The sequence below is a fragment of the Helicoverpa zea genome, chromosome 1 (genome assembly GCF_022581195.2).
Source record: "Helicoverpa zea isolate HzStark_Cry1AcR chromosome 1, ilHelZeax1.1, whole genome shotgun sequence".
Lineage (NCBI taxonomy): Eukaryota > Metazoa > Arthropoda > Insecta > Lepidoptera > Noctuidae > Helicoverpa > Helicoverpa zea.
The window spans coordinates 7,431,310-7,452,425 of NC_061452.1; the positions used below are offsets into that span (position 1 = coordinate 7,431,310).

A 21,116-nucleotide genomic window follows, 5' to 3' on the forward strand; every position below is an offset into this window, starting at 1 on the left:
CATCGTCCGCAGAGAATTTGTCGCGTTATTGAGTATCGTAAAGCAAATGTGGCGCAGTTCGGTGTCGGCTGCGTCATTTCAGCGACGTTCATTCGGCTGATGAACGCAACAAAACCATGATGCCAGCCGGGCTGCCACATTGCGCGTGTAATTGCCGCGAGCGTGCGACGAGCCGCCATTAATCTCGCCAACACTCGATAAAACGCACAAGTCATGCTACAATGTTATACTCACACCCTTGCCGAGCGAGCATTTTGTTATGTAATGTTATTGTAAATTGTACCGCCGCCACGCCGCTGCGCCTGCTAAAACCTATTAAAATTATGAGTGAACCCACGCGCACACAATCCAAACACTGTTTCTGGTACAAGCTGAGACAGTGGTCATTGTGAATGCCACAGCAATAGATATTTCTACATAATAATGTTACTATCGATGAAAATAAAACTATATTTTGAAACCAAACTCTACCAATAGCTGTACATCAGCGACCGATTCTAAAAAAGCACTAAAAACGGCCCGGCTACAGCGGACTACGAAAACTTTTTCACATTTTCCTAAGATTTTATCTTGTCAGATGGTCGTAATTTAGCAACTTACGTCTATAGACAAATAGTGTGACAGTAATGGAAGGGAACGTATACAGTGAGTTGGTCGCCGGTCGCCGGTCGTACGGCGCGCTTCGGCTCCACACTCACAGAACATTCGAGACAAATTGAATTTGCGCGAACGCCGACGACGAGCCAGTTTGCGCTGCTAACTAGCTGCGACGTGAATGCTGCCACCCTTGTCTTTATATTATATCTGTCTAACCATTTTAGTTACCGGTCTCTGAAATACTAACGTTCCTGCTGACGCTACTCGCTGATCACAACTACTTCATATTAAGTTACAATAATGTAACTCAATACGTAAACAATAAAAATATAAATATCTTGGTTAGACTCAACCCCTACAATAACCAAGAAAACACTAAGATCACACTTTGCCAAAAACTTAATACATAAGGTTTTACATGGCAGACAGAAACAAGCACACAATCCTAACCAGCTTTTTGCAACAGGGCCGCGTTTCCATTGACGCGGAGCTGGGCGGAGAGGGGCGGAGAAGAGCGGTGAAAAGTGGTCAGTGTTTCCACTGAAGCGGAGCTGGGCGGAGAGGGGCGGAGAGGAGCGGAGAGGAGCGCAGCTGGGCGGAGAAGAGCGATGAAGATTTTGAATGCACCTAGTGACGTAACGAGGACAACTGACACACTGCACGCGAGTCACGCACCGCCCCGCTCCGCACCGCTCCGTGCCGCCCCGCTGTCCTCCGCTCTGCACCCCAATGCTCGCTGTCCTCCGCACTGCACCGCCTCGATGTATGAATATTCGCTCAGCTCTGCTCCACCCCGCTCGTACTGTTTCCATTGAAGCGGAGCGGAGATTTCAAGCATAGTCATTGGTCAATTTGTGCACCGCTAAGCTCCTCTCCGCCCCGCTCCGCGTCAATGGAAACGCGGCCTAAACTGTACCACTACTTATTCTGCGGCCCCGTATTTGTTATTTCGCTGGTTGTTTGTGTAAAACGTAAAAATATCGTTGTTTTATAAATTAAATGTTCTCTAAATAAATGTCGATTTTTTGCAACTATGAGTCTACATAAATGTAAGTCTGATATTCCAAAATTACCAGATGACATACAACACCACGAAAGCAAATAATTGGACATAAACGTTGTTGTCACATCGTCTAAAAATCCAATAATAAGCTACCGATTTCAATCAAGATCCAGGGGGCGCATGAGAGCGGAGCCAGCGGAAAGCTTCTAATAGCAAGCGAGAGAAAACACATTTGTCTTGTCCCGGACCGTTAGCGTATATTACGCCGGCCTGAGACATCGCCCGCTGCGTGCTTCTTAACTCAGTTTCACTATGTTAACTTGTGCGTTTTTCATCGTTACACAAAAATTAGCCGTGTTTTTACCCTAAAACAAACAACTTCTGTAATATCATAAACTTTGAAGCTCTTATGATAATTAGTGTAACCAACTATAGTTCGGCCATTCAGAGAATGCGTTCCTGACACGTCGCGATTGAACTGACGACGTAACTTTGCAATGGCGTTGCAGTTACGATAAAAATATTTTTGCTGGTTGTTTACCGTTTTAACAATTGAGGAGCATTAAAACAACATTATTATATCAATAATCAATGAATGTAGTTACGTCGTCAGTTCAATCGCGACGTGTCAGGAACGCATTCTCTGAATGGCCGAACTATAGCTACTAATTTAAATTGTAAGATCCTACTTACAGTTTCAGTGGAGAGCTTAAACAAAGCATGTTATGTCGTCGGGGCTTATTAAAAGTTTATTTTTCAAATAGAGGAAGTACGTAAGTTTAACTTTATGACAACAACCTGCAACAAGAGGTCGCTGCTGTAATGAGTGAATAGGCGAACTTCGCCTCTTACTTCCCAACTCGACGTCTGTGCCGATACTTTATTATTCAAACTATATTCAATTGCTCTATGAGGTTTCTTTATAACAATAGGTTAGTGTAATTAATGTTTGATCCAAACAGTTCGCAACTCGAACCAGTTTTCAATTAAGATGTCATTGCTTATATCGCAAGATACTATGAACAGTGAAACATAAGCTTTATCTAAGTTTTACCTTACATCTTCCGCGTCATGTTTTCTCTCAGTCCTAGATACAATAACTTTATGTAGAGGGATATTCGATGCAAACCTTATGGCGTAACTATTTTATATTATATCCTTCTATAGAATTTGATTACCACTAGCACTTTGAAGAATGCAGCTTTTATTAGCTATTATTATACATATATACAACTTTTAGTGGAAAGTCGGTACAGATATCTTGATAACTATTATTAATTATTAATTCTTGCATGAATCCCGTTTTAAAAAGAAACATGTTCTCTTAATTTGTGACCGACCTTTAAACTCCGCGAAGCAGGAAATATCAACATTGGTGCAGGAATCAGATAGTTCCATTAGACATTAGAACACTTTCAGTTAACTGTGTACGGTAGTTATGACAAAGTACGCAACGTGTCTGGCGCCGGCGCGTCTCCTCACTTTTGCCCCCTCTAAATCTTATAGCACCACGGTGTCATAATGCAAGCAAGACACAAACATGTCTACGTGCGCCAAGCTTGTTAAGTGGTTTGGAAGAAAAACATCACAAAAACTTTTTTATTGTCGTAAGCCATTTAAGCCGTATGTATTCCTTTTGTATAGGTAACTGTTCTGTACATCGGAGTTGAGAAACATAAAAATATGTGAGCTTTTGAGGATAACATCTGCTCGAATAAATAACTTGCTTGTTCAAAAAATTCGTGTAATTGGTCTATTCCCAAGATTCGGTTTCCTTAAAGGGTTAGGTCGCACCTTCATTATAATTTGACCTATCCACCTACTCCTTAATTCATGACTCGGCGTAATTCTGGTCTTACAACGGCGCCTTACGTTCGTATGGTGTGAACTGATGTAATCTGTCTTATTTGTTTCATAAGAACCATGTTGGGTTGTTATTATTACCTTATATAATCCAAGATAATACACATATAAAAATCAATGGGATTAGCGGTGGTATGTGACAAGTACAACATAAAAAACTATTAAAGAAAATTACTTAATTCATCTTATCACATTTATCATGGTGCCATAAAGCAAAAGTATTCATGAATCGCATATTTTTAACTTTTACTCTGGAAAGCTATTAAAAATTAGGCGATCTCACAGAAGTGTCGTAACTTAGCATGCAGTGTTTTCCGGATAAGGAATGCGATAAAAGTTTACGGTTGTCGAATAGTCGTAAAAAGATCACCACATAGAGCACACTTCCAAATCCTCTGTTCACACGTCTCTGCACTGATCTAAGCGAATCGATTTGGCTTTAACCACTGCTTTTATATTACTCAGATTTGCTATGTATTTACTTACAGGTATACAAAATAAAAGTGTGCCTTTCAATTACAAAAAATAATATTGCAAATTGTTTCTACTACTATAATACGATTTTTGTTTTAATATTTTCTAGCCATTAAAACACAAAAATATTAGAATCCATTTATTTGATTAACAAAGATTCCGATAACATTGTCTAGAGATGACGGCCGATGCTAGACGTGTCAGACGTCTGTCCCCCTTGAACTGTACTGCGGGACTGGAGCCGCGCGACGCCCGGCCGGCAGTCACCCCCGACCCTGGCCCCGCTACACAGAGAATATTTTTTGTGGGGACATCATAATAATAGCTCTGTATTACTTCAGGAGAAATTCCAAGAAGTTTATAACTCGAGATGAGTTTCGTGTTCCTTGTCATAAATAATAAAGCGGTCGTCGACTACAACGTTGTGCAGATTTTAAGTGAAGTAAAAATTCAAGAAATAATTTTTCATTTTCGGGTCTCGAGTCAAAAGGAAATTGTCGGAAGTTTCGTAAATTAATGAAGATTTTTTAGAGAACACGGTACGACTTTCTCAGCCGGGTTAACCGTCCGAAAAGAAAACTCTTCAGTGATTTTATACGAAATCTATTTTTAAATTAGCATATAAAATTTAACGAGAAATACATTAGCAATTTGAAAACATTCACGCTTGATCGGGCACCGCGTGACAGCACGATAATGTAAAGGGTGACTCGTGATTCTACGCCGACATAAAGCAATTCTTTTCATATTGACTTTTTCACATGATAAATTACAAGACAGCAGAATATAATAATATAAAATAGTTAACATTCACAAAACTGAAGAACATAGACCTTGTAAGTAACCTGCCAACCAATCAATCTAATATCATAAATTTCGTTTAACGCTCAAACTATCTGTAACACGATGGCGGAGGCACTATTCTCTCCCATGCTGTCTACAGATTCTACTTAAGTTAATGGATAAGTTGCGAAGGCACGGAGTTTACTTTGTGTTTTCAGGTAGACGGACTTGATCGAGAAGTTTTCTTCGTTAATTTGAACAAGGCAGGAGCTTTACAAAACTGTCAGGATAGTTTCAGGTACAAGGTGTGTTGATTGTTGAGTTTATAATTACTATTATATAAACATGTATTTATTTTATTAGCCAGTCTTTTAACAAAATATGTTATTGTCTTAAAATATAAAAAACCAAATATGAGTAAAAGAAAAACTGAAAAACCTGTGGGTTTAACTTTATTCGAGTAAGTAAACATTCAACGGCGTAACAAATTACGACTGAATTACAAGTTATTTTCAAAAAAGTAAGTCCCCCAAACTTCCTCCGCCTAAAGAATTATGAAGATTAGCATAACAAAGTAACCTGAGACTGTTCAGAGAATGCGTCGCCTTTTGCAACTTACAAATCTGGTGCCGTATTTATTTCTAAAGTTACGACCACATTGTCGACAAATTAAGATAAAGAATCATATTTTTATGAATCTATTGTCATTGTGGAATGAAAATGTTGCATCCGACGACTAAAAAAGCCTAGATAGGGCGCGCTGTACAGAACGAGACACAGGCCTATAACTCGCTTTTGCTACCAATTACGCTAATGGAATTTATTTCATTTCAAACCTACGTTGCCTGTGAACTTCGTGGTTTCGTAGTGCGCGGTCTGGGTGCTTTATTGCAACTTCAAATGGATACAATACACAACCTTTTGTGAGCTTAGTTTAAGTCGAAGCGGTCGTGAGCGCGCAACTTCCTTATAAGTTCTTAATGTTCTCTGCAGGTAGAAAAGTACTTATCCCGTAGACATTTAACCAGAGCTAATCTTTAAACGACTTTTTAAAGAAATTATAATAAGATTTTAGTTATGAACGGTAGACTATATTAGCAACTATCTATCTGCACTAGCCCGTTTTTTTAAATTCACATACTTTCCGTCCTCCGTGTTTACATGCAACTCAAAAAATATTTTCAAAGAAAAAAACAAACATAAAATAAAATTTTGTAAACATAAACGTATGGTAAACATAAAATTTTATAAATTGTGCATGTGCTGCATAGTGAAACTGATCTTCAAATCTGCAAAAGTTGAGTGATTGTGTTTTATATTGATGCATCACTGATGGATCAAGTTCGCGTATTAAAAGTTAAAAAGTAGCCCTTACAAGACCCGTACGTGTTCTTTGTCTCAAGTTTTGTGCTCACCTCGAAGCAAGTTCCCCTCCGAGCAACTAATATTAGTCAATTAGGTATTCAGGACGCGCGCGGCGCACCCCGCTCACTCCTGCGTCTAGCTGTGGCGGACTCGCTTTCGCTTCTATTCCACGCTGCAATGCCAATTAAAAAAATACCGAGCCATGTTAGCTAATGTTGCGAACGTCTGCTGGATATGTCCAGGAATTTTCTTTTAAATTCCACACATGCCTGTATGTTTGGACGAAGACATAAAAAAGTAATGCAATATTTTTCTAAAGATACAAAACGAAATGATGTCGGTAAATCTAGGCAAAACTTATTTAGCTATTCAAAATCCATGTCGATTTATTTATTTAGGGTACTCTTAAATTCTAACAAAAAATCCAAATTTAAATATTTTATGTTGGTTTCCCTTATCATATTCTAAGAGTTCTTTTTAGAACACTCTTGGGTGTTACGACTTTTATCGCAGGAAATCTCTCTCCTTTCTGCATAATTCATCGCTATGAAGTTGAAACCGAAGTCGTAAAAGAAATCGTTCTATGATTTCATGTCTTCGGCGGGAAACTTTCTACTTGTCTTTCTTTTGAATCAACGGTCGCTCCGGGCATGTTACCTATATTATCGACGATTGCACTTTTGATCCTTTATGAATACATCTCGAACGTTTATTGTAATCGTTTAGATTATTACATTCATTCTTAATAAATGTCTTCTGGGATCTTCTATGTATGCGTGTTCGAAATGATATTTATCAAATATGATGAATTATCTTTTCTTAAATAGGTTGAGGTACCTACTCAGGCTTTTAAAGCCATTGCAAGATTAAAAATTGTTTGCGATCTTCATAAATTAATCTTTACCCTGACCATTTCTATACTGACTCAAGTGACTATTATCTATATTATTTAAAATATCTTTAAAAAATAGAAGATCTCGAGTTAATGTTAATTTTGTGCCATCGTAAAATATTTTAAATAACATCTTCAAGGTCAAAGTCCTTAGCCTTCTTTAAGCTACATCAAGTAACTTTAATCTTATAAAAGAAGCTTTCCTACCGTAGTGAAATAACTGTCGACTTAATAAAATCGTATTTGAATGATAGACTGCAGCGAGTTCAAATAAACGCTGTGAGTTCACCTGTTTACAATGAGGTTTTCCTAAAGTTTTCTTTTTTATATATAAAACAATATTATTTAAAAAAAAACATAACTTATTTTACATTTGATGAGATTGCAATGTATCATAACTAAAGTCTTAATAAGATTAGGCTTGACTATTCGAATTATATTTCCATAAGTACATAAGCTAAGCAGAATTGGGCAGGTGAGTATAAAAATGAAGATGTTAAATATTCCATTTATTTCTAGAATACTCAATGGACGGTCGCGACATTTAGTGCGGTTTGTTGCAAGTTTATTTGTAGACTCATATTTTACTTTCTTCATGTTGAGGCCCGTCTAACTCCTGCCAACGTCGGAAGCTTCTTTGCAAGAAATGTTTTAAGACGAATTCCGAAAATTTCCCCTCAACATCGCGATTCAAAGAAACAAACTTATATTAAAGTAATTTAAATGGCGTCTTTGTTATTCTTTGTCCGAAGTTAGAAGTTATGCATTTTGTATTTTTGTGCAAAGCAAATGGAAAACATTACCATTGTTGTGTTCTCAAACTATGCAGTATAATAATAACAAAGATATTACATCGATCTTTAGTTTAGCAGTATTTAAAGTCTGAAGTCACTGTTAATTAAGTTAATTTTAGGCACAACACAAACTCGTCTTGTGTGTGTTACTGAAAGCACAAAACATATATACCTTGTCACTTACAAAATACATGTCTAAGTATATTAAACTATAACATGGTTAATTGTGGTAAAAACTAAAATTCACTTCAAAACAAAATATGACTTAGTCAAAAATTTTTGTCGACAAATTAAACGTAATTCTTTAAATTATATTGTTGAGCCATAAAGTCGCCTGCAAGCAAGGTTAATTTGAAATTATAATTTGATTAGCTTTGTGTTGCCCACCACCGGGAGGAAGTCTTTTGCAATAAATGTTATTTACAACAGTCGCTGACAGGGACAATATTGTACAATGTATCTCAGACCACATTTTTATGAAATCATAATTTGATCATCTAAGACTTAAAAAAATATGCTAAAGATAAAAACATCCGTCCATTTAAACAAGCTGCTGCCAATATTAAATTCTTAAATCTTGAGAAGATGGTATATTAAATTGCTTTTTGGGGTAACGATATCAAGATTACAAAGTTTTGTTTCTTAACAAAAAATAAAGGAAAGCTTGTTACGAGTGCACCTGGAAGCTATCTACCTGAATTGTTTCCTTTCGGGGTGGTTTATTCTTTTCAAAGTAACCTAACCCTTTAAAATAAATCGTTTATTAAGCCATATCAAGAAGTTGTAAGTAGCAGACCTTGTGAAAGGAACGTTGTTTAATCATGAACATACGCATTTTTGACAATCAATAAAAAAATTGGTACCTAAATATATTTAGGTACTTTATTTCGCCCCTACAAACATTTCACAAATAACTCAGTGATTAATATTCAACAAAGCCGATTTCTTCCTGATTTAATGTGAGGATGGCATTATAATATAAATAAAGCCAATCTCCCCACAAAATGGACCGTGTGCCTGCCTAATCCTGTAATAAATCATCATTTAGATCGAATAATCATCATAAACCTTACGTCGTCGGTGAGTGAGCGGCGCGCGACCGCCGCGCTATCGCTTCCATACATCATGTGGCGATTACTTGTATCAAATAAACATTACGCCGGACTTGCCTTCTCATATTCCCAGAGTGCCGCGTGCCGCTTTACCAATAACGATATCTTTCCTTTTCGGCAACAAATACATTTATGATTGCATTCATCTGCCGATCATTACATACTAATGTTACACTACACTCACTAGTACACACACGTTAAACCTTTTAATGGATTAATTTAGTTATTAAGGAATCTTTTCCTAAAACCATTTTAATTTAATTCGATTATTACACATTAAGAGATCATAACTGAAAGTGAATTTATGATAAATAATGACATGTAAATCACTTTTTGTGTATCGTCAGTGATAGTGAAGAGAAAACTAATTTACGGATCCGGAATTATATGAATTTTAAATGGGAGTTGGGGCATGAATCGTGTGGTGCAGTGCGGAATAACCAGTGCTACAGAAAGAGAGCTCCGGGCCCCGGGGTAGCCACGGCAGACAAACGACATCAACGGGCCCGATTAAAAATTCGACAGGGGGAGGCTCGCGATGTTATCGAAGCGAAAGCGTTTTGAGCCCAAAGACTGCGCTAACGGCAAGATTTGGGCAGACACGGTTACTTTATGCATATAGATTCCAATCAACTTCATTTTATGCTTCTGTGCGATTTATTTGGAATAGCCGTAGGGTAGCAACGTTGCTGCTCCAAAGACATCCAACACTATCATCCATATAGAAGTGAATGACGTGCTCAACTTAGAAAATCAGCTTTTCAGATAAACGAGATTATTAGCACTTCCTTAAGGTAAAGGCGAGCACAATAACGCGAAATACTTCACAAAAATCCACGTGGTGCGAACTAGTTCTTGTGTGGGACGAATTTCGCACGCGCCGTGGGCCGGGTTCAGCACCCGTGACGTCATAAACCACGCACCCGCGCGCACCGCCTGCGTGGATGGCGTATATTTAAAGCGGAATGTAGCTGAGGTTTTATTGTGGACTACATAATAATGTTAGCTACAAGGTAAAACTGATTTTTTTTTTATATACTCGTATAAAGCAGTAGTTTACTTATATATGTAGGTGTAAAAACATGTGTGAGTTCTGAGTAGTTCGCAAATAGGTATACTTAATATCGCGAAGCCAGTACTTGCCACTTGTTGTAATAACACTTTTTTTATAGAAAAATCTATCAGTTGAAGTACATATTTATTTGGACTGTTTAACAGATTGTGACTGACAGCGCCATCTATTAAAGTTAAGTGGAACAAAACAACGTGAATCTTGAACACCCAAAGAAAAGCTGATTTTAGATGAATTACATACATCGGCATTATTCTGTATACATGCTTACATATATATGTATAGAAAGACGTACACTAAGCGTTATTCGAATGTAGGTTTATCACTGTTGCAAAAAAACAGTTCAATTCGGTCTAGAAATCGGTAGCAAAATAAAACATATTAGTTGCATCCACAAGACTTTGACTTCTAGATGCACCTAAAGGCATTTTTTTGTATTTTAATGTTTTTAGAAGTCGGTTCTTGATTGCTACATTTTGATATGATTAAAGCCCATAGTGATACAAGTAGTGTGCAAACTTTAACATCCTTTGAAATTCAACAAACCATACGATTGGGAAGATCGATCGTAGGTACACACAAATATGTAATTATAAAAATCTTGACTAGGACGGTAGCAATACGGGGGACAGCCCTAATGCTGGCAAATTAAAAGGCACTGTAGTCTCAGGGGACACCCATTTTGGAGCGGTAAAGATTTGCGGAGGGTGCGAACCATTCTCTATGGTCGTGCGTACAATCGATCATTAATTACGTTTAGTCGCATTTACGCGCCACATGTTACTGTAAGCATTCGTGTAATGTCCTTGTAGAGACCCCTACTTATATGGATAACTGTTTAAACATATTTATTGATGATTGCATTGTTGTTTTCATGTCAACGTCACACCAAACTACCTAAGTGTGAATGATGTTGACTATAACATAGGTATCAGTGCAGTTAAGGACAAGTTTAGGCTCGTGAATATCTGTATTATTTCACCTACAAAACTTATGAGTTGTGATTATCAACTTGTCATGTTATAAAGCCGCCCCTAATATATTATTGGCCGAAATAGGATATTCTTAAAACAAGTTATCTACACGTAGTAAAATTAGTTTAGTTGATTATATACATATTTGACAGGTTTGTCCACACATGTTGTGTTAGGTCACATATTATGTGGGTATAGTCGCAGCATCCAGACCAAAGTCCATTAGTACTTACTTAATAACTGTACTTAAAGGAATGTTTGCCTGGCGCAGATATTGCCGCTCAAGACCAATATTAAGAACCTCAGAGTATAAACTGAGCTGAGAAAGTGAAGTAATAAGTACATATTTGCATTGGTACGTAGAAACAGTGTTTGGTCGGAGGCAGAGAGCGCGTGTAGATAAGCATCTGCTGAGTGGTCCCCTTGTGTTTTCCGAACGACACACGCGCTGTGTTGCTATTAATTTCTGAACCCAGTCACAAAGCTTGGACATAATGTGATTGTATTTGCAAGGGAAATGAGCATAGCACTATAATTTTATGCAGTCGTATTATCATGCCTGAGGAAAAATCCCTGTGTGAACGTTGATGAACGATTCTGATCAAGATAAGCCGAGACATAAACCGCAACGTGATATCTCAGCTAAACCCGATTGAACGTACCAGTTTATATGTTAAGCCGAATCACGCAACGCAAGACACACTAAACGCCAGAAACTAACTGACTTGATTAATGAACGGGTCCAGTTATCCACAGCTGGTATAACTAATCGGTGGCACATACACATGTACGTATAGTCTACCTACACAATGTCACCGCAACGAGTCAACAGGTTAACCGCAAACTACATGCTACAACCTTGTGGTCATCGATCTATTTACTATTCACAACCTTCGCAAGGAAACTGGAGGTGCTCAAACAAAAATAAAAATACGAAGCCAAACTTTGTCTTCACCTTGACTTGCCAATAAGGAACACGTCCCTAAAAATGTAAAGTGAGGGGAGACGTTAATAAAAATTCCACGCTGAAACAACAAATTAAACGAAGCCGAGCCACTCGAAAAGCCATAAGTACTCATCTCAATTGCTACCGATAAGAAATCCAAGCCTTGGCAATGTATTCGAGGCACGTTTCGGCTCACGGTTTTTTCTCGCTATGCTACTGTGGCGTTTAAAACGAATTGACTCTTAAATTCTTCAGAATGAAATGCTGTCGGAGTTTTATTAAATCGAGTGTAACCATTCCTGACATTACGCAAATGGCGGGCCCTCCCCTACATCTGTCGCAGGGATGCACCCCCTTAATAAGTGTTAACGCTCGCCGGCTGCGATGAACACTCCGTCCCGGCTCAAGCTAAATCTCTACAAATTCTTGATACAAATTAATGCCGTGGGAGGACTCCGCGAGCTTCTCTTGTAATTTCATTTTGTATTAGCAATGTGCCCCTTAGACACAGCGAAAACATTCAGCGTGTGAGATGTTCAACGTGCTTAACAGTTTATGTTATGCCATAATCGAGTCTAAGAGTTGGCTCAAGAACTTGACTTTATTATTGTTTCAATACAAACAACGATCAAAATATTTCGTCTGTGACTTAATTACGTTTCGTAATAAACACTAACACAACAGGCGAACTCAGAGGTATGCGTGCCCGTGCCTACATTAAAGTTAGAATGCCTACAAGAAACCCTATTACATCCCAATCTGAAAAGCAATATATTAGAATCCTAATATAAAATGCTACGCTATCGACTACTAGAGGATGTCTGTAGGTTACTTTGAAAAAAATAATGGATGTAGATAACAAAATACTTACTTAATTTAAGTGTGCTTGTTACAATAGTAACAATAAATCTTCACATATAGGGAAATCCAGATAAAGCTATAAGTTACGTACAACAATAACATCATACAAATTGCGAATCATTTCTATTTTTCAGACCATTAACTCTGAACAATAACACGGCAGCGGAACGGCGAGAGTAAAATAAACGCCGAGCGAAATAGTTCGGAACTGGTATCATCGTTGCAAATGTAAATGAACAATTAAAGCGCTCGCCGTGGCCAGGGACACTGATGATAATTATTTTAGTTTGCTGTCGGCGCGGTTGTCAGTCGGCGCCGGCGCTCGCCCACTCGCCGCTCCCGCGCTGGAATGCTCCTCGGACCCCTATTTTCGCCATTAAACAACGACACTTCTGCTGTTCGTAAATTATTATCAGCTAGCGCTTTCATTACTCGGTTCCGTAACAAAGGAACTCTCCAAATGTACGTAGTGATTCAACTTCGAATCGAGTGCGCCTCCACCTCCATTGTTCGCCACCAGAAATCATGACTCATATTAGGCCCCGAGGTGAAATTTTGATTAATTCGTTACACTATTCTCCGTTATCGGTAGTTCAGGCAGAGGAACTTCAGTGAATGGAGCTCTGGGCTCTGGAATAATTGCATCTGGTTAGTTTCAAACGTCGTTACTGCATGACGTTGAGATATTTAGCGCACGCTTTAAGTTTGTATTCAGTAAAGCTTTTCGATTCACTGCAATATTTTTGCCAGTGAATTTCATTATTATTCTAGTACATTCATAAAAATGCCGTAGGATGATATCTCAAATTATATTTTATCCCGTGAGCAATTATAATACAGTGAAGAATAAATCTTGTCACGAGAAAGAAACCAAAGTCACAAACATGCTTTTCTTTATTTATAATCAATGGGGACTTAAACGCAATACCATGTATAAAGGTACGATATATTTTTCTATACCCAACGTTTCGGCCGAATTGCACCGACCGTGGTCAGGGGTACGCTTTGCGACTGGGTACAAATCGCGAAAGTGCAATCTTTATGCCTTTCTTTGCTGAAGAACAACAAAGCATTCTTCCGTTCTTCATGATGCATAAAAGAATTGCACTACTGTGGGTAGATAAAAACTTCGAAAATTGTTGTCCCTTGTACTTGTGATTTTATAAAAATTCCGTTTTAGATGTAAATTGAGCAAACCTTTATTCATACAAAACCAGCAGTTTTGACAGTGAAACAGTCAGTCAGTTTCATAGTGCCCAATTTTTTATTTTTGATATCCTTAATAATTTTATTGTGGATACTATATAGAATAAGTCCTTTATTCTTCATATAGATAGATTTTATGTAGATTCTTTATTATTCCTTCATTATACCTACTTATAGCGTTTCAGCGCCCATGTCAAACCGTCGAAATAAAGCATCTGAGCCAGTAGGAGCCTAGTACCTAATCATGTGAACTATCAAAATCCCATATGCACATAATGTTTGAATAAAAGTCGTTTAAACAAATATGCAGGATTTATTTTTCTGACGTCCCACATTATTTTAATTGCCAAGTTTTTGTAATGAACGATGTGCTTTAAAATCCGTTCTTTCCCGATGTGAATTGTAATTGCCGATTTACTCAGTTCGGTAATTACATTAATTAATCAAAAGCGAGTTGCTATTCCTGCATACCTATCAATGCTGCTACTATAAAGCACACTATAATATGAGGACCACTATAATATTGATACTATAAGTCTTGAGACTTGCAATAGTTACCTATAACAAAAATAACCCAACTAGGTATTATTTGAACGTCATCAGGATTTCCACCCTGCTGCAATGCAAGAACCTGCCACGACATTAATTACCACCAAACTGTTCACCATTATTTTGAATTTATGAAAAAAATCCTTTTCCATGGTAAAAGTTTTTGTGAGACAATACGCAAGCCGAATAACCAACACCACACAGCGGCTGTTCACCCAAACATCAGTAACTGAGTTGCGTCGCAACAATCTGACGGGATTGTTATTAAGATTGACACGTTATCGATGGCAAATGACTCACAAATGAAATTTCGTTGATTCAAAGCTCATTTGTGAAGTGCATCGGATGCCTGCATATCAGTGGCCTCGCGAGTAGCATGGGAATGGAAACGGTCCGCATTCGACAGCGGCGGAATGCTTTCAACTCGCGTAATTCAGTTAAACGAGTAATTTATGACTGGCCAAATTACTGGCATCACTATGTCCGACTATCTGACGCAGGAGCCCAACTATTAACGCGATTTTACGTAATGTCATTGTAAATGTGTTGCAGAAACGTTAATTTTAATGATACGAATATAAAGCAATGGATTTTATAAGTATGTAGGTACTGGTAATACAGCTCTGTTGCTAGTTGTAGGATTACAATCGAAGTAATTGTTTATTTCCTAACTACTTCTAAGGGTGCATCTTCACGGTGCAAGTACATGGAGCAAGTTAACATGCGCAGGTGACAAATTACAGGTAACAAGAGCACGCGGGTGAGTATTTTGCTTTGTACATGCGCGAGTCGCTGGAACCGCACGTTTTTAACATGCTTGTAGCAACATGCGCACGCTACTTGCACCGTGTAGCTATGCACCCTTATTTATTTATTTATTTTATTAAGGTCAGCCAACAATTGTTTACACATTACATTTTTACAAACTTGAGTAATACATATAAAAGCACGTGTAACAATTTCTTAAAGGCTAACACCACATGCAAAGAAAACGGTTATTAAATTGTGAATTAAAAAAAAAATTAAAAAGAAGTCATTTGGTTACCAAAATTAATAATTAAGCACAAACAAACAATTATACTTTCAGGACCAATTAAAAATGATTACAATAAAATAAAATTGAAATAAGATCAAAAAACATCATTAACAATTGAATAAATATTAAACATTGAAAAATTAAAACAAAATAAAAAAAATAATAAACAATTAACGTACAATAAAATGAGCAATTCACGATTTATGTTCTAAATCCCCCTTAAATAATGTTAGAAATTGATCCGTCAACAAATTAACCTTTTTTTTCTCTGCTAATATCCAATAAATGTAACGGAGCGCAAATTTATCAATCAAAAATTATTAATTGACGTTACATATTTTTTTTTGAAAACATGCAGGTTAGGTCTTTGTAAGAACAATTTGCAAAAATTATCTAGCTGGAAAATTCATAATAAGTAGGTAATTGTTTTTAACACCCAATAGAAAATCTATGTTAAGAATTTTGTGAAATTGTTGTTGAAAAAATAAGGTATGATCTAGTTTCTTTGTACAAATCTATCTCATCGTAGCCCCAATATTGCAAAAGTTAACATAGACCACAGAATGTGGAATACTCAACTCCTCGCTAACTTATAGGCATTTTTATGTGATAATAATTATATTTTTACTAGTAGGAATTTAAGTATTTTATACACCGTTGTATCTAATGTCAATCGTATCTTATTAAACCTTTAACCGTCTAACCACAAAAACTTTTTAACGTCAGTTTAAGACTTGTCTAAAAAAATGTCAAATTATGACGTTGACATATGGTTCATTTTGCAGCCAAAATTTTATTAGACAAGCGTAAAACAGGGTTTAAAGTTTTTGTAGTAAGGCCCTATAAGTCCATTATAGATAAATAGACTTATAAAGATTACACACGTAGAACACAAATTAAGTATTACATTTATTACTTTCTTGAGCACACTAAGCATAAGACTTTAATGTATTTACTGTTATATTGAGAACAAACAAAAAAACATTCTCATTTTTATACAACTCATACCCAAAATAGAACTATCTTACCGTAAAAAAATATTATCTAATTTACATTTTACTATAAAAGCATTTAAACGAAATTCATACGTAACAAAAGTCTACGATACAATTTATACCTCTAATTCTCACAAATCATATTTCACAAGAAAACAGTCATCTCACTAGAATTTTCTTCAAATACAACTTGATGATAAAAACGTACATAAGTCCAAAGTACATAATAGGTGTTGTTCTATTTAGACACCGCCCACCGTCAGTCTTAAAACATTGGAATGATGTATTTGAAGATTTGGAGAGCCCACACAGCTACTTAAGTACCACATTTAAGTATATTTTGGGTAACAACAAAAAAATGGTTGATGTGAGTAGATGTCAAATGTTACCTCATACGTAATCAATAATATTAATATTCAGTACACAAATATTAAAAAAAAACCTTATCCATTAAAATGAAAATTAAAGGTGAAGCCAAGATCATGGTTTAATTTAAGTATATATTTATTTATTGCCTTCATAATGACTACATATGATTCAGGTTGTTAGGCCTACTTATGTTATACGTATTTAATACTAATTGACAAAACATAAATAAAATTAATTCTCGAAAAATAAATCATTTCGTAGCAAAATCAATAAAAAACTATATAAACTGGAAAATATAAATACTAGGTAGCTAGTAGTATTTTGTTGTGTGTGCGAGTTTGTGTCGTCATACCTAAGAAACACTAATGTGATACCTAAATAGAAGTACCCTAAATAGTCTGGGCCATCTGATTCACTTATTCAGCTATTCACTTATTCAGCTGAAACTAGCGACTTAATCTATTATCTATTTTTTTTTAGTTTTCTTTATAGTGAATTATTTCAACCATTCTCCATAACACTTATCAATAAAATCGCTAAAACAAACTCAAACAAACGGAATTATTGAACAGAAAAAAATATATATTCAGTATATTTTTTAGCACAGTGTACCTATTTTATTTCATTTCATTAGAAAAAAATTGGCAATGCATAGCATAATTACACAAAAACATTCGTTTATAATTTACCTATTTGTCAAATATCTGGTTTAAATCCTATAGTCTATTTATTTTTACCTGAAAAATAAAATGACGAATCTAAAATACATTTTATATAGGCCACTTTAATAGGTAGGTAGTTTATATATTAGTTTTTCAGTTGGATAGAAATATTCAGTCAAAGGTTAATAAATATTGTTATTACCGTTACATCGTTTTCATTTTGTTATTGCGTTCTATGATATCCATACTGATATAAATGTAATATTATAATAAAGAGGATTTTATTTGTTTGTTTGTTATTAAGGCTCCAAAACTACTGAACCATTTTCGGAAAATTCTTTCACTGTCGATAAGTACACTATCGTCGAGTAACATAGGTTATATTTTGTATGGATACCTAGGGCAAACAGGTAGCATAACATAGGAACCTATAGTTCATTATTACTATTTTCTATTCTTAATTATATTCTAGTACAAATCAAAAGCGGAATAGAAATTTTCTTTAATATAAAATAAGCCAAGTCCAAAAAGTAGAAGATATAAAATCTCCATATTAAATTTAATCATTTTAAAGCAATCGGTTTTAATTTCAATAAAATCAAAATATTCCTATCTGCTTATTTACAATAACAATAAGCACCTAGTCGAGTCATTATCTATAAAGATGTATGAAACTCTATAATTTGCAATTTTATATACTTAGTGTAATATCCACAGCTATGATGTGTTATCTTAGGTTCAAGCACCTGCTCTTGAAATCAATGTGCGGGTTTGGTTCCAGGTCAGGCCACTGTGGTTTTTCTAATATGTACTTTCTATGAGTATTTTAAGAACCATCTCGAAAAAATCTGGATTTTAAGTCTGAAATCTTTGAACCGCCTTGAGCAAACGTTGTGTTTAAGGTGTTCCCTAGATGGTCAACATAATTGACGGCAAAGGTAATCTATGGCAATAGTATAAATATTCTGTGCAATAATTTGTTTCCTACAAATCATTGCGCATCTTCGATATTAATCCTAAACACCATTTTGCACAATATCCTCCCCAACGCAAATTCATTCCCCGTGTGAGAGGCCTGTGGCCTGCGTAAAAACTGCTGATGCCTTAGGCTTAAGAAAATGTTAAGTATTTTAATAACATATAATTTTTAAGGTATGTGATCACACATTATCATCAAGATAGTCGGTCAGTAGTAAGGCACATTCTTACTGTATTATAATTTTAAACTTGTAAATAATAATGTATTTGAAACAATAATAAACATAGTATATAAATTAACATCCAAGCTTTATATGTATACCTATATAAATATCTAGTTGTTAAAATCTTAATTTTTCTACATAAGAAAGTACATAATATCAGTAGTCATACTAGTGTTACGTACTTATTTCTTTTCCTTATCTGTTAAAAAATATTTACGTTATTGTAACATATAAATATTTTCTTTAACCTAAATCTACAGAAATAATTTTGAAGAAAGCACTATGTAGAACTTTATTTTGATAAAATTATCAACACGTTGTTCTTTCCATTTGTCGTTTGAACATACATATATTTTACTGTTTTTTTTACTAATTATATTAGAAAACAATAAATACTGTGCACACTAAAAACTTATCGTGACGTTACGAGACGTTGACGCGACGAGACGTTATCGTGTATTGAATGACACATGTACTGTGTGTAGTAGGTGCCTATACCTACATAAGTTATGTTATTGTGCTCCGATAAGTTATGCATAAACAGCTCAGTGAGATAAAGTTGTAATTATTTTAAATACGACTTGATTTTATTTGGTTCAAGTATAGTATTCCACAAAATATGCTTTAAAATTGTTTATTTCTTTATTATTGCTATATTTACTTATTTTCACGTCTTATAGAACTTGTTTGTATGCTTTTTAAAGATAAAATTTTTGCCTTCATTTGATTATGATGATCAATTTTATAACAGCTCCCAGATTACATAATTAGTTTTTCACTACTGAGCTCCTGCAAATATATGGATATATTTTTCTTGTTTTATTGAAAGATTCAGGAACCTGTAGGAATAAGCCAATTACCTGAATTGGTGAGTGTGTTGTCCCCGAGTCCAGTGGACGTGTCAACATCAGCATGTGCTTCAGCGGCGACAGAGACGAGCAGCGCGCATGCCCACGCGCAGCCGCCCGCCACCAGCCATGCGCAACTAGTGTGCTGTCGCCTAGCCATATCACATCACCAAATAAATGTCTTTTAAATACTTACTACCACTAATAAACTAAGCTTGAAAACTTTACGAAAGTTATCAAAACAATAAAAACTTCAGTTTAGGCATCCAAAAGTAACTTTTAAAAATTGCATTCTTGAAACAAAGTTCGAAATGATAACAGATTCGTGTAAAATATGTGCCGCACGGCCGAGTCGGCGGCGGCGTAGCGGGCGTAGCGTCCGACGGCAGCGTAGCGACGTAGTCGCGGTAGTACTGTCCGCGGCTGCACATCGCGTCGCGACCGGCTCCTTCGGAGTCGCGGCGTCTCACACCCGGGCGCGAGGAGGGCCACTGCGCGCGCACCCTCCTCGCCGACCAATGGCGCCGCGGGGGTGGGACCGCGCGTAAGACGCACGGAAGTATATGCGAAGGCCTATGTACAGATGATAGCGGACAGGTGGTTTCGCGGCCGTAATTAGGCTTCTGATAACTTATTGCTACATAAATATGCTTAAACGCTGGACGATTAAGATAGCGCCCGAAACCATGTTGAAGTAGCGACCCTGCTCCCGGTTATTTTACCTGCCAATTTACCGTTCTGCTATGTTATGTACTTATAGGGTAAATTGTAATATTACTGGATACTTTTTAAGATACTGCTGTAAGAGTCAGCTTAACTTGTAACAACCGACTTAACTTTATTCCTAAATTCTGACACAGTTTAAAGCTATTAACAACAAAATTTGCATAAATGTTTGAAATTACAGTTTGAGAACTTTAACCCTGATTTTGACAATTTCAAACTTTAAAGCATGGATACTCCAAGGATGTTTTTCGAGGAATTCTATCGATGTTTGAGAACAGAAACTTCGCCACAAAAAGTCAACTAAATATTTAGCCATGAAACTACACCATAAGTGGCTATAGATTTAGAAACTCGGTCAGATTTTCTTTCCATACCTACTAATGTAAGGATAACTGAGCTCATAACTATCAAGCAGAAAGCACTGAACTGCTGACTTAGTGACAAAAGAACTTTATACGAAAGCAAACAAAATCATTCCTGCTTACACATTTTTACAGCATTTTTATTTACGTTTAAAACTAAGCCATGCGCTGTTGATTACAAAAATATTTCTCTATGTATAATTTATTCAGCAACATCATCTACATACATACAGGACGTAAAAAAATACTAAACTGATTTTCTACTTACCTTATTTTGAGGTCAAAATATAATAAGTATTAAACCTATATCCTTCTTATATTTTTTTTATTTACACAGCAGTATGTATGAATACTCATGTGGCGGTCACATAATTAAAGACACCGCCTGATTCGCAGCAAAAATGTTTAACTCCTCATAACATAAG

At 36.1% G+C, this 21,116-nt stretch overlaps 1 protein-coding gene across 1 annotated transcript in view; it reads right to left on the reverse strand.

Annotated features, from left to right (window-relative positions):
• The window catches only part of LOC124634886 (lachesin-like), a 63,371-nt gene extending 43,385 nt beyond the window's left edge, over positions 1 to 19,986 (reverse strand). The window contains exon 1 of the mRNA XM_047170553.1: positions 19,616 to 19,986. Within this exon, the coding sequence (XP_047026509.1) occupies positions 19,616 to 19,763 (148 nt within the window). The 5' untranslated portion in view covers positions 19,764 to 19,986. The remainder of the gene's footprint in view (positions 1 to 19,615) is intronic.
• Between the last annotated feature and the right edge of the window lie 1,130 nt (positions 19,987 to 21,116).